The 18,801-nt window shown below is 42.9% G+C and overlaps 1 protein-coding gene across 2 annotated transcripts in view; it reads left to right on the top strand.

The window, feature by feature from the left end:
- ABCG1 (ATP binding cassette subfamily G member 1) overlaps positions 1 to 18,801 on the top strand; it is a 54,330-nt gene that overhangs the window by 27,402 nt on the left and 8,127 nt on the right. For both annotated transcript variants that reach the window (XM_039729480.1, XM_039729481.1), the window contains exons 3-14: positions 5,846 to 5,963; positions 6,700 to 6,832; positions 8,224 to 8,274; positions 10,299 to 10,444; positions 11,084 to 11,207; positions 12,603 to 12,717; positions 13,465 to 13,613; positions 13,782 to 13,883; positions 14,991 to 15,159; positions 15,935 to 16,035; positions 16,881 to 17,039; positions 18,525 to 18,643. In XM_039729480.1, the coding sequence (XP_039585414.1) occupies positions 5,846 to 5,963; positions 6,700 to 6,832; positions 8,224 to 8,274; positions 10,299 to 10,444; positions 11,084 to 11,207; positions 12,603 to 12,717; positions 13,465 to 13,613; positions 13,782 to 13,883; positions 14,991 to 15,159; positions 15,935 to 16,035; positions 16,881 to 17,039; positions 18,525 to 18,643 (1,486 nt within the window). The remainder of the gene's footprint in view (positions 1 to 5,845; positions 5,964 to 6,699; positions 6,833 to 8,223; positions 8,275 to 10,298; positions 10,445 to 11,083; positions 11,208 to 12,602; positions 12,718 to 13,464; positions 13,614 to 13,781; positions 13,884 to 14,990; positions 15,160 to 15,934; positions 16,036 to 16,880; positions 17,040 to 18,524; positions 18,644 to 18,801) is intronic.

Below are 18,801 nucleotides of genomic sequence, written 5' to 3'. Positions count from 1 at the left end.
CAGCTTAGGGAAACACCCTGCCTTTGATCTAATGTTGGTTTAGGTGAAAAGTCACTGGATGAAGCAGATTGGTGTGTCCCTTCCAGTAAACACAAAGATGTTTTCTGTGAGGGTGGCTTCTCAGGAGTGAGGAAAGGGCTGAGATGCAGAAAGTGAGAAATAGATTGAGGAGGAGCAGGCAGGACAATTTCTTTCTGGCATATTCACGCTTGGAAAAGGATGATGTAAAAATGATAAGGAAAAACATTTCCTAGCTAATGTTTCATTACACCTCCAAATGTAAATCTGGCCTTGAGCTGTTATCTCTGTGTTTCTCATCTTGTGCTTCTCCATTGAGTTTCTGCCAGTATTTCCCAGCTGTTCAGTTTTCTGATAGAAATCTGAAGAGTCTACAAATGAAATGCCTGCCAGGTCACCTGAGGATGTTTCCAGAGTCTGGGAGGACTTCTCCAAGGTCCTTCTCTCAGCCCTAAGTCACTAACTCCACCTTCAGTGTGACATGGGACCAAGTTATCCTGCTTTTCCCTTAGTTGTGCAGTTCATAATGCAGGGAATGGCCTTTGGCCATGGAAGCGGGACTCTGGTGGATCTCAGGGGCAGCAGCAAAGTCATGAATTTTCTAGGAGTGTTTTTTCTTAATAGGAGGATTCCTTGCTCCTGCCTCAAGGGGAAAGATGTGACAGCTTGGTTCCACATCCCCTTATTTCAGTTTTGTGCTGGAGAATTCCCTGGAGTTCTGCATAAGTTTGGGGATTTTTTAAATTGATGTAAGAGGAGGTGGGGGCTGAGCCTATAAACTTTAGAATAGGAAAACACAATGGGGATTCTTTAATGGGTCAATATACAGTGCCAAGAAATTGCTGTGGTTTCTTGTCATGATTTAAGAATTAATTTGGCTCATAGTACAGTAAGGGAACAAATTTGTGGATTGAAATTTAAACTGCTGTTTAAAAAGCGTGTTTCTTGTTGAAAGCATTAAAGGAAGGCAGGTAAGTAATACAGTAGTTGCCAGAGATGTCTTCTGTATTTCCAGCTGGATATTTCTCAGCAGGAATACATCCTGTCTGAAAAAAAAAGGCACCACAAAAAGGTGCAGAAATATAGTCCTTGTACAATTATTTATTTTTTAATAAAAGAATGCTTCATTTCTGCCTGGCAGGGAGTGTGGAAAGGGCAGGTTATGATGTCTCTGGTTTTGATTTTTAAGTGCCAAATGCTGGTTTCTTTGTGGCTCAGTTTCCAGTTGTTGGCGGCTTTGCCAAACTCGCGCTGCTTGAGTTGAAATTTCCCCTGTCATTACTTCAGTCAACGCTCTGAGAAACCTTTGAGCAGTTTCAGGCCAGTGGCACTTGCAGGGCACCAGCAGTGATTTCCTGCCTCCAGAAGAGCTTGTGATGAAAGAGAAGCAGTTCAAATACTTTGGGAAGGGCAAACCCTGCTCTAATTGCAGCGAGCAGGGAAAGCCTGCTGTGCTCACCCGGGACCTGAGACTGGTCTGGGTGCCCACTGATGGAGGCAGAAATAGGTTAGAGCGCCTAGAAACTTCCACCAGTCTGTGTGACATTCCTCTGAGTGACAAATGAGGATTACTGACAATGAAATGCAAATGAATGTAGCATTTCAGTCAAAAACCGAGAGGTGGTGTTTACCTGAGGAAATTCACTGTGAGGTAGGAGTGGGTTTTGGTTATGTTTTAATTGGTGCTGATTCAGACACATCCTGAAGCATTATTCCTGCCCTGAGGATGAGGAGGGGATGGCTTGCTTCTTTCCAGATTAATCATAATTTCTGTGGGAATGGTAAAACTGGAGCTCCCCATAAATCTCTGTAAAATCCATGAGGAAGCAGGTAAAACCATCAACATGTTTCTCCCTTGCTGATTCCAGTAGTAAAAAAAATTTGTTGACTTGAGCAAGGAGAGCTCCCTTGGTGGCTTGATCAGAGACACGAGGTCACCTCTGTCCATTAATTGAAAAAGGAGGTTTTGTGGGCTCTGTGCTGCTGCCAGGCAGGGAGGGAATCCCACCTCTGCAAGGGAGGTCTGGTCAGGCCAGGCAGGTGGTTCAGCTGTGAATCTGGGCAAAGACCACAGTGCCTCACGTTTGATTTCATGGGAAATCCTAACGTGGGAAAACAAAACACATTCTGCTTCTCAGGAGAAGCATTTGGACTCCAGAATGTAATGTGAGGTGAAATTAAGGCCAAAAGAATTTTTGTGTCACTAGAATTTTCTGGTTTAGTTTTGACTTGTTTCTGGTATGTTCTCTTTTTGGGGGGGTTGGGCTGAGAAATTTGCTGAGGGGTTGTTCTGGTTCGTGATGGCGTGTTAATGTCAAATCCATATTTTAAGTAGCTCTTGAAAACTGATATTAAAATTCCCACGGGTATCACCCCTAAATATATATATTTTAAAGGTTGTGTCACAGTAACTTCAGGAGGGGACAGAGGAAAACTGGAAGATCCAGGCTAATTTCCATTGGAAATTGAAACGATTTTAGGAGAAGTGAAAAAGGAGAAAGTCACAATTCTACACTTGCTCTTGGTGTGAGTTGAGTCCAGAGGGAGAGAGCTGGAACAGAACTGCCCAAGGTGTGCACCCACCCTGGACTGAGCTGGCTTTGAGGCCAGCTTAAACTCTCATTAAACTCTGCCATGGCCAAGGTCCTTGCTGCAGGGACTGAGGAAAACGAGGTGGGCTGGGGTGGAAGGCAGCAAAAAATTCCTGATGTATGGCAGATGGACGTGGAACAGGCCCTCACAGTGAGAGCACAATCCCCTCCAAAGGCATAATCTGCTTCTCGTGAAGGACACGTGGCCCCGTATGGAAGTTTTAGGTCGACTGATTCAGTTGAAGATTAGCCTCGGTATTCTGAAAGGGGAGGCTGTGGCTGCTCAGGGGACTTTAATTCCTCATAAAGGATTATACTGGGGCACCACACTACTGCCACAGTGTCAAATCTTTTTGTGGGTTTGCTAAATTAACCTTTGTAATGGAAAAGCTTATTATGCACTACCAGCCAAAGGAGGAGAGGAGTTTGAGTTTGTAGCAACTTAAAATGCCAGTGATTAGGATCCTAATCTAATATTCATAGTTCTGGGGCTTTAAAAAAATTTCTTCTTAAAGCATATTTCTCTACTGTGTTGCAAATGACTTGCTGAGAATTTCAGGAAGAATTTCTCCATGGAAAGGGTGGTCAGGCATGGGAAGGGGTTGCTCAGGGAGCAAGCCCTGGAGGTGTTCAAGGAATGACTGGATGTGGCACTCAGTGCTCTGTGCTAGTTGGCAGGGTGGTGATCAGTCAAAGCTTGGACTTGATGATCTTGGAGCTCTTTTTCGAGCTGATTCTGTGTCTCAGTGATGAGTCCTGCTCTGATTTAACATTGTGTACAAGATACTTAAAATGGAAAACTCTGTCAGAAGGACAGAAACATGTGAAGGTCATGAGGGGGAAGATAGTGCAGTTAAAGATAAACCCATCATCACTTGTGAAACTGGAAAAGTGACTTTAATGTGTGCAATGTTAAATCTCACAGTCATATGTAGGGAGAGGACAGGTTTCAGTTTTAGGCAGTGATATCTATGCTACACATGTTTGCATCTGCTGAGCCTGTATTTTAGGTTGCATGTCCCTCATTGATGGCAGTGTACATTTTTTATCCTCCCTCACGAGTTTGTGCAATATTTACTGCCTGGTGCATAATGCAAATGTTTGGTGGTACATTCTAATATTTAAGTCTCTTACAGGTTTAACAGGGTTGGGAGGGAGCAGGTTCTCATTACACCGAAGAGGGAGAATGAAGGACATTGTTCCTGCAGATCCAGTTTATTAAATATTGCCATGTCTGAAAGGCCTGATTGTTCCCTGCCCTTTGCCTTCAGATGCTGCTGTGCATGGGGGCCTTGGTGTGAAGGACAAGCTGCTCGACCTTGTGGGGGTGCCATGGATTTCTCTCTTCAGAGTCACTGTTCCTTTTGAGAGATTGTCCTTGATTTCTTTTCAGGACTGGTGCCATAAACAGGCTGTGTGGGCACTCTGCTATTTTTGTACCCGTGTTACCTCCTGGCCTCCAAACAAGTTGTTTTCTCTAGGTCCGGGGCAAGATTTATAGTGAAAAATTACTGGCCTGTTTAAAAAAGAAAAAGGCATTCAAGAAAATTTTTGTTTTCATCCATTTGGTCAGTTACATTTTCTAGGACATCTGCCATGAAAACTGTAGGATCAGATATTTCTGGAGAGGTTTTGTGGCTGCTGCATTGCCCCTGGGCTGGGTGTGCTGGGGAAGAGGATTTGCTGTGGATTTGGGAGACCCCACAGCAGCATGACAGTGTTTTTGGTGCAAGGTTTGCTCTCTTGTGGCACAGGAGGAGTGTGAATAGAGAATGGTGACAAGAAGAAAATTTAAAGAGAATAAGTGAAGATGAAAACAAAAAATTGAAGTTAGGAAGAAAGAGAAATCAGAAGATAACCCACAATTATTTTTTTTTCCAGGAGCTTGTAGGCAATGTGGTTTTTTTGCAGTATTTCCATGTTCCAGCTACAGCCTGTGCTGATCATCAGAGCTCTGGGATAGGTTACCTGTGGAATGTACATCCTGTCTGCATATCCACCAAGCTGGCAAAATGGATTGCCAAGCCCTGACTCTGCATTTAAATGGATTTTCCACCCTTCTGTTTTAGTTGTAATTGAACCACATAAACATTGCCAACATATGAGATTGGCTTTTAACACCCTACTTAGCATTTTTTTTAATTATTAAAAGCTCTAGCTAGAAGCACTGGTAATTAAAATAAAGTAAGCAAGCAAAGAAAAAAAAGAACGCAAAAGGGAAAGAGATCCTGAAAAATTTAAATGCTGGTCAGGGCTCTCTCCACCTTCCTTACACAGATTTTATGCCTTTACATGGAAATCCTGCAGGGCAAGGTGGATGCAATTGATCCAGATCTGGAATTCTCATTGGAGCACAGCTTGCACTTGGGATAACATGGAGTGAAGGCTTTTAATAAAGGTGGTTTACTGGCAAAGATAATTAACTCAAAATCAGTTGAAATGCTTGAAGGAGGTGGTGTTGTCACTCTAGAACATCCTTGCCTGAGGATGTAATTATACTGGCATGAAGTTTTGGAATGGATTAATCTAAATGAGGAAAACACCCTGCATGTTCTTAACTACAAATTTTCCCTAGAAATTGTTTTTACAGTTATGTGGTCAGTCTCCCAGTCTAGAAAGGCCTTTAGAGTTCCTCTGGTTAAGAGAGTTCTCGTGGCAAGAGAATGAAGAAGTTTGTGTGTCTCCTCCTGCTGAGTTTCTTGTCATACAAGACATTTTTTCCATTTCTTTTATGGAAAAAGGCAAATGTCTTTGAGATCTTGGCTTTTGCTCTCTCTAAGAAGTTGCTGTTTTGGTGACAGGACAGAATTTTGGCACTGAAGCTGCAGTGATTGGAGGGCAGCCTGCTCCCAGAGTGTTAGCTGTGGAGTGTTGGATGTTTTAAATACTCTGAGAGGACTCAGAGTATTTATAGTATTACAGCATTTCAGTATTTTATATTGCTGCCACTTAGAGAATGGCAGCAAGGCTTCATAGCCCTGTTTAAAAAATCATCCTGCAGTGAGGCACGAGTGTGGGACCCTGTAATCCCATTTGTGCCATGGCAGGAACTGCTGCTCCCAGTCACAATTTGGCTTTTCATAGTTATTTTTGATATTGCAGCGTGCTGGTGTTGGCATCAGCCTCTCAGGAGGTGCCTGTTAATGCCTGTTTGTCATCAATATCCAGTGGAAATGAACTTTCATTGCTCCCCAGATGTGATTAAGGGTTCAGTGAACTTTTCTTTCTTCTTCCAGGTTATAAGACCCTTTTGAAAGGAATTTCAGGGAAGTTCAGCAGTGGAGAACTCGTTGCAATTATGGGACCTTCAGGAGCTGGGAAGTCAACGCTTATGAATATTCTGGCAGGATACAGGTCAGTATCAATGAAAATCCCAAGTTAAGATAAAAATCACTGAGGCTGAGGGCTCCTTGGAGACAACAGAAGAGGAAATTTTGGCCCAGAGTTTGTCAAAAACAGGCACTTCAAAGATTTTGAATTAGATTCTTTTTGCTTATCTTTTTTTCCTCTGTGTCCTGTTTTGGTCACTTGGGATTTATCTCTTAACAGTTCTGATCCAAAAATAAGAAGCAATTTAAAATCAAAAAAACACACATGTAAAGAAAATCTCCTTTTTTTGGCTGTGTAACAAATCTGACTCAGTGTCTTATGTTTGTGATGTTTTTTTAAAATCACATAAACACTTGAAAAATCGACTCTTTTTAGTCACCACTTCATAATGTTGATGTCTTCCTCACCAAAATGCAGTGACAGTGTTTCATTTTTCTCAATCCCCTCTGGATTGAGGCCATACAAGGTGTTTCTGTCCTGTCATTTGGGGCATAAGGAATGGGATGGAGAAACCTAAATAAACACCGATTTAAATTTCTTGATCGTTCTTCAGATTTATATACAACAGCACACATTTTGAGTAAAATTTTCAGCTTCATGGCATGAAGCTTTATATGAGAGAAAGCGTCATCAGGAAATAATTTCATTTCTATCCAGCCTACCAAATTTATTTCACAGTGGCAGTGACTACCTTGAGACTTCAGTGGTTTGGCAGCACGAGTGATGGTGAGATTCACCTCTGGTTGTTTTGTTGTTCCAGAGAGACGGGAATGAAAGGAGAAATCCTCATCAACGGGCAGCCCCGCGACCTGCGCTCCTTCCGCAAGGTCTCCTGCTACATCATGCAGGATGACATGCTCCTTCCTCACCTCACCGTCCAGGAGGCTATGATGGTGAGCTTTGCTCCTTGCTCTGATTTATCTCAGCAGGGGGAAATGGAGAATGGTTTGTGTTGTGCCCTTGGTCCTGCTCCTGGCAGTGCCACGAGATGTTCTCCCTGCCTGATCCCGCTCAGTGAGAGTTCTTGGAATTTGGGGAATTTGGGAATGCCATTTCAGGCTCATCCTTCTAGGGATTCTTTGGCTTTATAATTTCCACTTTGTGCCCAGCATTATGATTTGGAAGGAGATCTAAGTGTCTGCTCCTTAGATCTAGAGAATAGAACCTGAAATTCTTGACAAACGAGCCTTTGTAGGAACCATCTGTTTGCTTGGGTGCTGGATGAGTAACCTCATCTCTCTCTCTTTCTCATCATCTTTCATGATCTGACTGAAAATTGGTATTTACACTTCAGTGTGATCTCTCTGCCACTTCTACTCTTTTGTGCCTTCTTTAAAACAAAGGCATTTTATAAAATCTCTTTCATTTCTTCATGGGGAAAGAAACAGGAACAGAGTAAGTCCAAGATGTACAGGGAATGTTAATTCTTCTTATTGTTTTGCATCACGTCAGCAAGTTTATGAATTGCCAGCTTGACCAGTTAGTCTGGAAGTGTCTGTAGCTTGAGAAATGAGTCAGTTTTTCTCAGAAATTGTTATCAAAACAAGGCTCAGGTTGCTCACACTGTGCCAGCTCAATTCACAAATTTTAAGGCCAGAAGAAATCACTCCAGTTTTTGTGTGTCTAATTTTCTGCAAAGCCTCTTTTCTGTGGAGAAGTTTTTTGTCTCTTTTGTTTACTTGAGTCTTTTCATCAGAATCCCACAGGACCACCTTTGCAGAATTTGGCCCAGATTATAGTTGCTGTCTAAAATTAATCAATCAAGGCTCTGACAAAAAATAATTACCTAACAGTTTAATTGCTTTTAATAAAGGTTAATCATGATGTTTCATGGAGCTGCCTTTCAGGACAGCAGATGACATCTTTCATAAAATTATTTATTTCTGTGCTCACTTGTTTGTGTGCTGAAGAATGGCAGAGTTCAGTTATCCTTACAGTGGGAATGAAGCACAAACAAACTGTGTTTCTACCATTACCTGGGAAGTTTTTGGGTGTGCAGAATATGTCACTCTCTCTTCCTCCTGTAAAGCTCTTTGACTTGCAGAATGGCCTTTTTTTCTAACACACTTTCAGGTGCTTTCCCTAAGTCAAATTCAGTTATTTCCTGCATAGAAAAATGTGATGCTTGTGACTGGAACACTGTAGTTCAAGTTCAGATTTTCTGACTGGGTTGAAAGGAGTTGTTTAAGTGGTACCTTGGAGTTCTGTGCCTGAGACATCTGCTCCAAGTGGTGGTTGTGCTTCAGACCAGCTCAAAATCAAATTCCATTGTTTTGCATTCCAGGTATCTGCTCATCTGAAACTTCAAGAGAAAGATGAAGGGAGGAGAGAAATGGTATGTACACTGCCCATCAAACTAGAATTTGGAGGATGCCAAGAAGTGAGCTCTGTAATGTAGACTTTTTTTATCAAATACTGAACTGCACTGGACTTGTAATGGCAGAATAATTCATATTCTCTAGGCTGACATGTGTCATTAGGAGGGAATGCTCACTGCAGTCTCCATGAAAGCTGCTTTCAGTACGAGACTGGAGAACTGTAAAAGGTTTACTGGAACAAATCCACAGGTTCTGCAGGATCCCTGTTAATGCTCTTTGGGTTTCCATGTGCATGTCTGAGGGCTCAGGCATCTCATGTGGGGTGAGATAAAGCTGGACCTGCACTAGGACCTGTGCTCTCTAACCCATCCATGGGGAAAAGCACAACTTTTCCTGAAATACGAAAACTGTAGCAACTTCCTAGGTAGATCAGCTGGTTTTGTGATTGTCCTTTGCATGTGTTTATTTCCAAATTGGAGCAATGGGCATTTCTCAAAAGAATCCTTGAAAATCAGAACGGGAAACTTACAGGAATCAGCTTGTTGTGAAGAAAACAAACACAGGTTGTTTTTCTAGTGGAAAATAAATTTATATAGAAACAGCTGTTAACTTAATTGTAGTTTGAAAGCCTTAGTTCATTTACACTTTAGTGAAGTTAGGCCAAGCAAGTTAATTCACTTGTTCACACTGTCACTGTAATTACAAGCAGCTCTTTGAGTGAAAAACTGTGCTGTGTTTATTCAACACATGTTAGAAGAATTTTCTAGTTCGTGTTACTGGCCTGTGCAGGAGAAGATAATTAATTTTTTTGTTGTTGTAAATTGGAGTGTAAATGTTTATCACAGAGAAATGTTATGAATTTATATACTTGTGCTAGCAGGATTGCAGACTCTTGTTTAAAGCAGGGACAAGTGAAAATCCTCAGGTGAACCACAGTTTATGTTTCTAGTTGTCCTTGCTTGTGCTACCTGACTCCTGTTTACCCTTCTCAGAGATAAAGGGATTGAGGTAGTTGGGCTTTTTTCTCTGAGAAACGAGGCTTAGTGGGTTTTGTTATTTTTTTACTCCCTCTTACTGGGAGAGGGAACTCCTGGAAATCAAAATCAGGTCAAGCAAAGAGTCAGGCCCTAGTTGGTTTCACCAGTTTTCACCAGGTCAGGCATTCTTTCTGGAAAACTCCATCCAAGCAGTTGATGCTTTGAAAAATGGTGGGCTCTGTTTTCTAAACCTCAGTGAAGTATTAAATGTCTGGGCTGCTTTCTACCTTTGAAGTGGTGGAGTTTGTTAATTGCATGAGTAATGTAGCTCATGGATTCACTCATTTTTGTGTCTGTGCCTTTATTGAAGCCAAAGAGCTATTTCCCTTATATAGGGTGACCAGACCAGATCTACAGTCACTGAAGCATAAAAAATCCTAGTGGCTGGGATTGTTCTCCTTTTGCTTCAAAAGCCCTGGGACGAGCTGTGCCCTTCCTGAGGCTGTGCCTTGAGGAAATCCCAAACATCTGAGAGTACCTGTGACAACTGCATTGACTCTGAGTGGAATGAAAACACTTGAAATCAATGGCTGGCACTTGAAAGAGGAGACTGTGGAGAACAGATGAGATAAAGCAGGTCACTGCTCTACAGAAACCACTGGTTTTTGTTATAGATCCCTCATAGAGACAGCCCCAGAGTTCTGTTGAAAGAAGATTCTTGGTTTTGCTGTGTAAGAGCCCCTCACATGCTGCCAAGCTCTTCTGATGTCAGTGCCATACCCATAAATGCACAGCCACAGAAGAACTGATTCCCACTCCTTTTTCACCTCTTCACTGAGTGAGGTCGTGCAGGACAAACAAGCAGAATTTGGGTCAAAGCAGTAAATGGCAGACTGTTAACACTGAGTCTAATAAATGACTGATAAATACATTAGATGGGAAAAGGCTTTGAGTGTGTGGGTGATGGAACAAAGTCATGAGCTGGTTTGCAACCCCGTGAAAATCAGTGAAGGGGCTGAGGGATTTTTATGTTCCAACAACCTGGAATGTTCTGCTCCCTCCAGGTGAAGGAAATCCTGACAGCCCTTGGTTTGCTGACGTGTGCCAACACCAGGACTGGGAGTCTCTCTGGAGGCCAGAGGAAGCGCCTTGCCATTGCTTTGGAGCTGGTGAACAACCCCCCTGTCATGTTCTTCGATGAACCAACCAGGTACTTCAAGGCCAAAAATCAAACATAGACAAAGATGGTTTTGCACAGTAGAACAGAGCTACAGAAAAGCCATTCACCTCTAAATCCATGGAAAAAGCTCCTCTTGTGTTGCCTGGAAGCACTGAATCAGGCCAAGAAATAATTTGATTTGGGTTCTTGCTGCCTTGGGTCACTGCTGGAACTGCTGGATTGTGGGGCTGTAAATAATATTTAAAGCAGACACAAACTGCAGGAGGAAGGAAGAGAGAGGAAAATATTGTGGCATGGATTTTCTTTTTCGAGCAAAGACTGCTTGAATATAAACATTTTAAAATGTGACTTTTGGTAATGAATGTGATCAGTCTGGGAGGAGGCTGGCAAAGCTATGAATATGTATCTATTCATTAAAGCTGGGAGCATTTAAATCTGCAGCCCTAAAATGTAGAAGCCCCTTAAGGCAGCTTCAAGAATACTCTTTTTCATTCTCAGGCGTGCTTCCAACTTAATTAAAAGCCTGATGGAGAAGTACAAGCATAAGGTTGGCATATGATAAAATGAAACTGCTACAGAGAAAATTTGTAAGAGGATAATAATGGAATAGCATGTAGCAAATGCATGTGCTGGTTTTGTGGATAACAAACTTGTCTGTTTCTTTTCCAGTGGCTTGGATAGTGCATCGTGTTTTCAGGTGGTCTCTCTGATGAAGGCTTTGGCCCAGGGGGGCAGATCCATCATCTGCACAATTCACCAGCCCAGTGCAAAACTGTTTGAGCTCTTTGACCAGGTATTGCTCTCAGAATTTCTTTTCATGAGTACTTCAGGGTGGGCAGCTAGGATTTCAGTAGTTACACTTTCAAGGCCACATTCTTTAATCAAAAAACAGGAATAATTCTAGTTGATAGCTACAAATCATATAAAGAAATTAAATAAATAACACCAAAATATACCTTTTGATTCTGGGTTTGGTTTTTTTTTCCTTCTTCTCTTCCTGTTTCCTTTATTTACGTGTAATGGTTGTGAAGAATCTTGCTCTTAGGTTTGTGAAATCAAGATTATTGCACTGGTGATTATCATGACTTCACCCATCAGTGTGCACAGGGCTGTCACTGAAGTAAATTAAATTAGAGCAATATAAAAGCAGGAGAGCTGCAGTGTCAATGTCTGCAATATATCTGTGTATCCCAGATACACAGGTGCAGATTGAGAAGAGTTAATTCACTTGAAAATAATAATAATCAAATTTAGTATTGAAAATTAATAGGAATTGAGTCAGTTGGAGAACTTCTCTCCAAGCCAACAATGGCATGTGGACCATGTGTGTTTAGATTGGATAAAAAAATGTATTTTAGTCTTGTTAGAGGATTTAGATGAGTCCTGTGAGAGCTGAGAGAAAACCTCCACCACCACAGGTGAACAAACTCTTGCAGATTGCCAGTCTGGCAGGGAGGTTTATTTAAAGTCCAAATCGTGGCTAAAAGTGAGAGTGATGGAGCTGTTTGCTGTTTCTGTGCTGGCCCAGCTCTCCTTCCACTCCTGCATTCCCCAGCCTCGTCTCCCAGCCCAAAATATCCATAATGTGTGGAAATTAGATGGCTTGGCTCTCCAGCTCCTTGCCTATTTTCAGCATGTGCCAAAGGCTGGGATGAGTGTGTTTCTGTGTTAATGTGTTTGAAGTCCTGCAGGCAATGTGTGCAGAATTCCAGCTCCAGGCTTTAAATTTTCCATTAGTTGTGATTCCATGCAAAGTTAATTTCAGGTGGTGACAGATCTTCCCAAGGTGTTCTTCCCACAGGGATAAGAGATGCTATCAGCAACAGGTCCAAATATTTTGATGCTATTTCACATTTTTTCTTATTTCTTTTTCTTCTATTTTCTTTTCTTTTTCTTCTTTTTTCTTTTCACTGTTGAGACTATGGACCAGTCTACTCAGATGATCTGAACCACCCTTAAAGAGGATTTTTCAATTAAAAGTGCTGTCAAAACTTAAAAAACTTGGTTATTCTTGATTGAGACTATTTCATGGGGGTTTTTTTCTTATTTTTCTTCTATTTTCTTTTTTTCTCCCCTTTTCTTCTTGTTTTCCAGCTACTTGGTTATTCTGGATTGAGACTATTTCATGTTTTTTTCTTATTTTTCTTCTATTTTCTTTTTTTCCTCCCCTTTTCTTCTTGTTTTCCAGCTCTATGTTCTAAGTCAAGGTCAGTGCATTTACCGTGGGAAGGTAACAAACCTTGTCCCTTACTTGAGAGATTTGGGGCTGAATTGTCCAACCTACCACAACCCAGCAGATTTTGGTAAGGACAGCTTGAATGTTTTCCTTAATTTCTTTTTTTATTTTATAATTTTTGTATTTTATCATTTTATCACCTTCAGGGTAAGGGGAACCATGGTGTGATTTGTACTTCTGCACATATATTTTTACGTGCTTTGTCCATATAAGAACTAAAATTAAAAATAAAAGTAATCAGATTTTTTTTTTCTTCCAAAGTAATTTGAATGCCATCTAGTGGTGCAATTTAGTGAATATTTCTCTCTGTTAGAAGTCCAGGTTCAGGAAGTGAAAGATAAAAGTGTATTCTTTAGTCTTTCATAGTAACTAATATTAGTAGCTTTTTTAAGTGGCTCCAGTGTTTTTGTTTTCTTTTTATCCTGAGCAGTACCACTGTGGTATTGTACAGCTTAGAGCATTGAGGGTTTTTTCAGTATTGTTTCTTAATTTAAAAAAAACAACAAAACAAAAATGGAAAGTGCTACAAAAATAGACTTTTGTCTATTTTCTGTGTTCACTGCTCTTCCTCTGAACTGGTCCATTTAACTTCCAGGATGAAGAGATCTCTCTGAAGGTTTATGGAAGGATGCGTTTGAATGTGATGTGGATTTGCACGCGGCATTTTAAAGCCTGTGCTTAAAAAAAAAAATTAAAAAAAATTAAAAATCGGGTTTTGTCAGTGCTGCAGCATCAAGGGGATTTAACAACAAGGCGTGTACCTGCTCAGCAGTAACTTCAGCCTTTGCAAAGCAGTAACTTTCTGTTTTTGCAGTGATGGAGGTGGCCTCGGGCGAGTACGGGGACCAGAGCAGCCGCCTGGTCAGGGCTGTCAGGGAGAGGATTTGTGACACAGACTACAAGAGAGACGTGCCTGGGGAGAACGAGCTGAACCCCTTCCTCTGGCACCGGCCCTCTGAAGAGGTATTTTGGGCATCCCAGCCCAGAGGGCTGCAGGGAGGGAGGGAAGTTAAACCCTCCCGCAGTGGAGGAGTCTCTGGGCGCACTCAGCTGATGTGAGTGGGCTTTTGTCAATGAAAACCAAAGCAGATGCTGCAGAGGAAGGGGTTTGTTCTGTGTGTGTTCCTGCAGGACTCCTCCTCCACAGAAGGATGCCACAGCTTCTCTGCCAGCTGCCTAACCCAGTTCTGCATCCTCTTCAAAAGAACTTTCCTCACCATCATGAGGGACTCGGTAAGAACGGCTTGGTGATAACTTCTGTGGCCAAAAGGTCTGTCCAGCTGGGTGTGAGGCACTGCAATACACCTCAGAGGTCCTGTCCAGCAGCCCACCTGTGAATTGTCACAGAATTCCAAAGGGAGGAGGCTGAACTCTCAGTCTTGCTGTTAACTCTACCATCTTCATTGTCAATGACAGCTTTCAGAAGCACCTGGCCTAAAAACCCAAAGTTTAAATCTCCTCTGTGCTGGCAGTTCTCTTATACAGTTATTAATCCTATTGAAAAGCGAGGGGGAAGTTGTAGTGCTGTGTCACAAAATTAGGTTTTTCAGAAAATTCAGGATGGCAGAGATAATAACTTCAGTGTGATGTAAAGTTCCTACTTAAAGTCTTCATTTTTGGAAATAGAAAATTGGTAGATAAAAAGTTTGCTTCTTTGCCATAACTTGTTCTCCCTTCCTGATTTTTATAAGTGCATTTGTCAACAAGGATTAATTAAGTTAAGGAATTAAGATCAGGAGAAACTGTAACTGATTTGCTGATGCATAGATTGAAGGACAATGTTGTTTTTAATATATTTTTTTCTGCTTGACTCTAAAGGCTTGCAGTTGTTCCCAATGTTATTATTTCTTTTGTTCTTCCAAGCCTCTTGTGGGAATACTGTGTTGCAGAGAAGGCACAGAAAGCTAATTTATTCCTGATGAAGTTACTTTGGTCTACACAAGCCTAAAATACCTTTTCTGCTTCTCTTCTGCTCTGGGGAAATTTATCTTGTAGTCAGAAAGTCTCTTTCCCCTGATGAATAAGAGCCAGTGGCTCCATATTGTCAGACAGTGAGATTTCAGGTTGCAGCATTTGCATTTCCTGTCTGTATTACCTGGAAGAAATTTTCATGGGAAGCTCATAATTTTTCTTACCCATCAGGAAATTAACATTTCTCATGTCAGGGCGTTGGAACTACGTGATCTTTAAGGCCCCTTCCAACCCAAACCACTCAGTGGTTTCTGTATAAGGTTTTCTGGACATAAGTGCTCCTTTCCTGCAATCTGTGTGGTTTCAGCCACACTGTCACTGCTTTTGAGCCCAGGCTTCCTGATAAAAGCCACTCATTGCTCACCACAGGTCCTGACACACCTGAGGATCACCTCACACATTGGCATCGGGCTGCTCATCGGACTGCTCTACCTGGGCATTGGCAATGAGGCCAAGAAAGTGCTCAGCAACTCGGGGTTCCTCTTCTTCTCCATGCTGTTCCTCATGTTCGCCGCGCTCATGCCGACCGTGCTCACCTGTGAGTACAGGGGCTGTGTCACAGCACAGGGGAGGGCGTGCTGGACTGCTGGAACGTGTCTGGCCTTGTGTAGGACAGCATCTGACTTGGGATTCTGCCTCTAAGGCAGGTGGGGGGATAAATCCTGCACCCACAGAAGCACTGCTGTGCCAGCAGAAGCAGGCTTGGCCAGTGGCACTTCTCCCTCCCCAGGTTTTTCCAGTGTTTTTCTGCACAGACAGTTCAGTGTTACAGTCCTGGGCTGGAATTTTTCCTTATCCCAGTCCATCTCAGCCGTGCCCTGAGCTCGTGGCTGGACTTAGGTAGGATGGAAAAATTTCTCTGGGGCTTCCAAGTTATGACTCCTGCATAAAATCAGGATTGTCAGAAGCAAACTCCTGCAGGCTGGACTGTTTCATACTTGCTCTGGGAGTGCTGTTACTTTGGATTCCTTGTTGGACCACAAAGAATAACCCAGCTCTTTAAGTTTTGACACCCCTTTTAATTGAAAAATCCTCTTTAAGAGAGGTTCAGATTATCTGAGTAGACTGGTCCATAGTCTCAACAGTGAGCAGCTCTAGGCGCTGACCTTTTATACTCCTTTACAAATCACTGAAACTTTTGCTGCTCTGTCAAAGACCTGAGAGTTCCAGTCCCACCCTGGGACTGCAGCAGTGCAGGATTAGGCATGGGTGAGTCTTGTTTTTTTGTGTTTAACAACAACATTCATGTTGTTTTAATGTGGAGCAGTATTGCACTCTGCCGATCTGACTGAATAATCTGTGTTTCTCTGCAGTTCCCCTTGAGATGGGAGTATTTCTCAGAGAGCATCTGAACTACTGGTACAGCCTGAAAGCCTATTACCTCGCCAAGACCATGGCTGATGTTCCTTTTCAGGTACATGCTCTACTCCTCAACAAAATAGAATAATTTTGGTTCATGAATGACAAGCCCACCTGCCAGGAAGATTAGTGCTGGTATTTTACCCATTGGAATAGTGGGGAAAATGTCCATATATGTCTGGTGATGGAGATGGTTCGTGGGTCCCAGGACAAGGGAAGAGATTAATCTGACTCCATATTTCTTAAAAGGCTGATATATTATATTATATTATATTATATTATATTATATTATATTATATTATATTATATTATATTATATTATATTATTGCTATACTAAAGCTATACTAAAAGAATAAAGGGTTTCATCAGAAGGCTAGGAAAAGAATGAATAATAAAAACTCGTGACAGACAGTCTGACATAGCTGGCTGTGATTGGTCATTAAGTAAAAACAACTCACATAAGACCAATCAAAGATGCACCTGTTGGTGAACCATCTTCAGACCACAATCCAAAGCAATCAGGTGATTGTTTACATTTATTTTCTGAGGATTCTCAGCAGATTTTCATAAAAATATCACGGTGACATGGTGAAGCTTCAGGGATGAATCAGAAGCACCCTCAGAGTGCAGGACTTCACAAAAGCTGAGACCTGACCCAACATTCTTTTATTAAACACATGACCAGCTTTGCTTATTTGCAGGGGGGGGAATTGTGAAGGGTTGGGAGTGGAATCTATGTTTTTAAATGCCCAAGCAGAAAGACAGGTATCCTCCACCTGTCATGTAATGGAAAGGCTGAGAGCTGTGGATTAATGGGAAACCCCCCACCATGTTTTTGTCTCAGAGCAGCAGTGAATGTCTGGCTGTCAGGGGCTCACTCCCAGTGCTTGTCCTTGCAGATCATGTTCCCTGTGGCTTACTGCAGCATCGTGTACTGGATGACCTCCCAGCCCTCCGACGCGCTCCGCTTCGTCCTCTTCGCAGCCCTGGGCACCATGACATCCCTGGTGGCTCAGTCACTGGGCCTGCTCATTGGTGCAGCCTCCACATCCCTCCAGGTACTTGTCTTGGTTTGAACAGACAGGTGTCTGCTAAGGAAGGCAAGAGCCTCCCCTGAAATGGAAAATGTAAACCCCCCCCCAAATTATTGCAATTTTGAAATTAAGGGGCTCTCAGGCAAAGATATGGGAATAGGAATAACAGTTCTTTACCAGGGAGAAATAAAAATACAAATGCAATAATACAAACAAAAAAACCACAACAACCCCACTGCCAGAGTCAGAACATGCCCTGTCCCCCTGTGGGTCAGGGTGGTGGCACAGTCCCATCCCATGGGGGCTCAGCCCTCCTGCAGTGCCAGCTGTGCTTCTGCTGGAGCAGGGATCCTGCACAAGGATCCTGCCAGGGTTTTCCTCTGCAGCTCCAGGGCTGCTGGAGATGGGCCTGCTCTCCCTCTGGGAATGCAGGGCAGGAGAAAGCTGCTCCTCTGGGAATGCAGTGGGCAAAGGCTGCTGTGCTGTTCCAGGCTCAGATTGGATCCAGGTAGGAATGCTTGGCTCCTGCCCTGGGCGGAGCATCTCCCCATGGGATGCTGGAATTGGATCAGCCCTGCAGGGACACTCAGTGGCCATGGACAGCAGAGATCTCCTGGAGGGAGGACTGGCTGTGGGAGAGATAAAGAAAAAACTGCCCCATGAACAGCAGAGAACTGCCCCAGCTCTGACAGATGGGGATAGAACACACATCCCAGCCACATCTTACAACCTAAAACAGTACTGGTGGTGTTTCATAGTCTCATGTGTTCCCTATCACAGCTGCTGTGTCCCTAGGATGTTTGTTGAGAGATGACAGGCAGAAAGTTTCTTGCTGTAGCAGCGTTCTTGGTGCTCCCCACTCACCCAGAGCACAGACGTGCCCTGGATGTGAAGCTCTGAAGTTTCTGCCCCACTTGAAGGGGCTGTGCCTGCCCCTGCTTGGGTGGATTGTCATTGCTGTTCATCCCAGACTGAGCAGGTCCTGGGAACTGCAGGACTGATCTGCTCCTGCATCCCCACAAGCTGGAAATTTTCCACAGTAGCTCAGGAGAAGGTTCTTCCATGCATGTCCAGAAAAGCTGTAGAAAGAAAGGTAGGAAAAGGCTTGCCCAAAACCCACATTTCTGGAAAGGGAAGGAGAGTGGCAGCTGTTGGCATGACTTGGAAGCTGGCCATGTAACTCCTGGCAGGAGTTGTGCTGAGGTGACCATTCCACAGCAGTACAGATGATTCTGACCTCAATATGCATTGATGCTGTCAAGATTTCTGCAGTAGAACACTTGATTCTCTCTCTGTGCCATCCTGTGGAGACCAGCATAGCCTTACTGCATGATCCATGTGCTTCTGCTTCTCTCCTCACAGGAAAAAAAAATCCTCAATTTTCTAGTATTTCAAACTGTGATAATTTGGGGGCAGTAGAATTATTCCTAGGAGTCATAGAAGAGCAAGTTAATGTTTACTTCTTCTCTGTCTTTTTGACAAGAGGCACTCTGTTCCTTCTCTTCACAGGTGGCAACTTTTGTGGGCCCAGTTACTGCCATCCCAGTCCTGCTGTTCTCTGGGTTTTTTGTCAGCTTTGACACCATCCCAACATACCTCCAGTGGATGTCCTACATTTCCTATGTCAGGTACTGCTGGAGAGCCTTCACCCTCCCATCTGGACATGCTGTTTGTTTGCCTTTGCTCGCTTGCTTGGTTATTTTGGGTGCCAGAGAGACTGTTCACAGCATGTTCTTTTAGAGTATAAACATACTCATACATGTGACGTAAACCACATTATCTCTCC

Source organism: Passer montanus, unplaced genomic scaffold, assembly GCF_014805655.1.
Source record: "Passer montanus isolate IOZ18808 unplaced genomic scaffold, ASM1480565v1 scaffold69, whole genome shotgun sequence".
Classification (NCBI taxonomy): domain Eukaryota; kingdom Metazoa; phylum Chordata; class Aves; order Passeriformes; family Passeridae; genus Passer; species Passer montanus.
The sequence above is the reverse complement of the archived record's forward strand: the minus strand, read 5'-3'. Positions and strand labels throughout refer to the sequence as shown.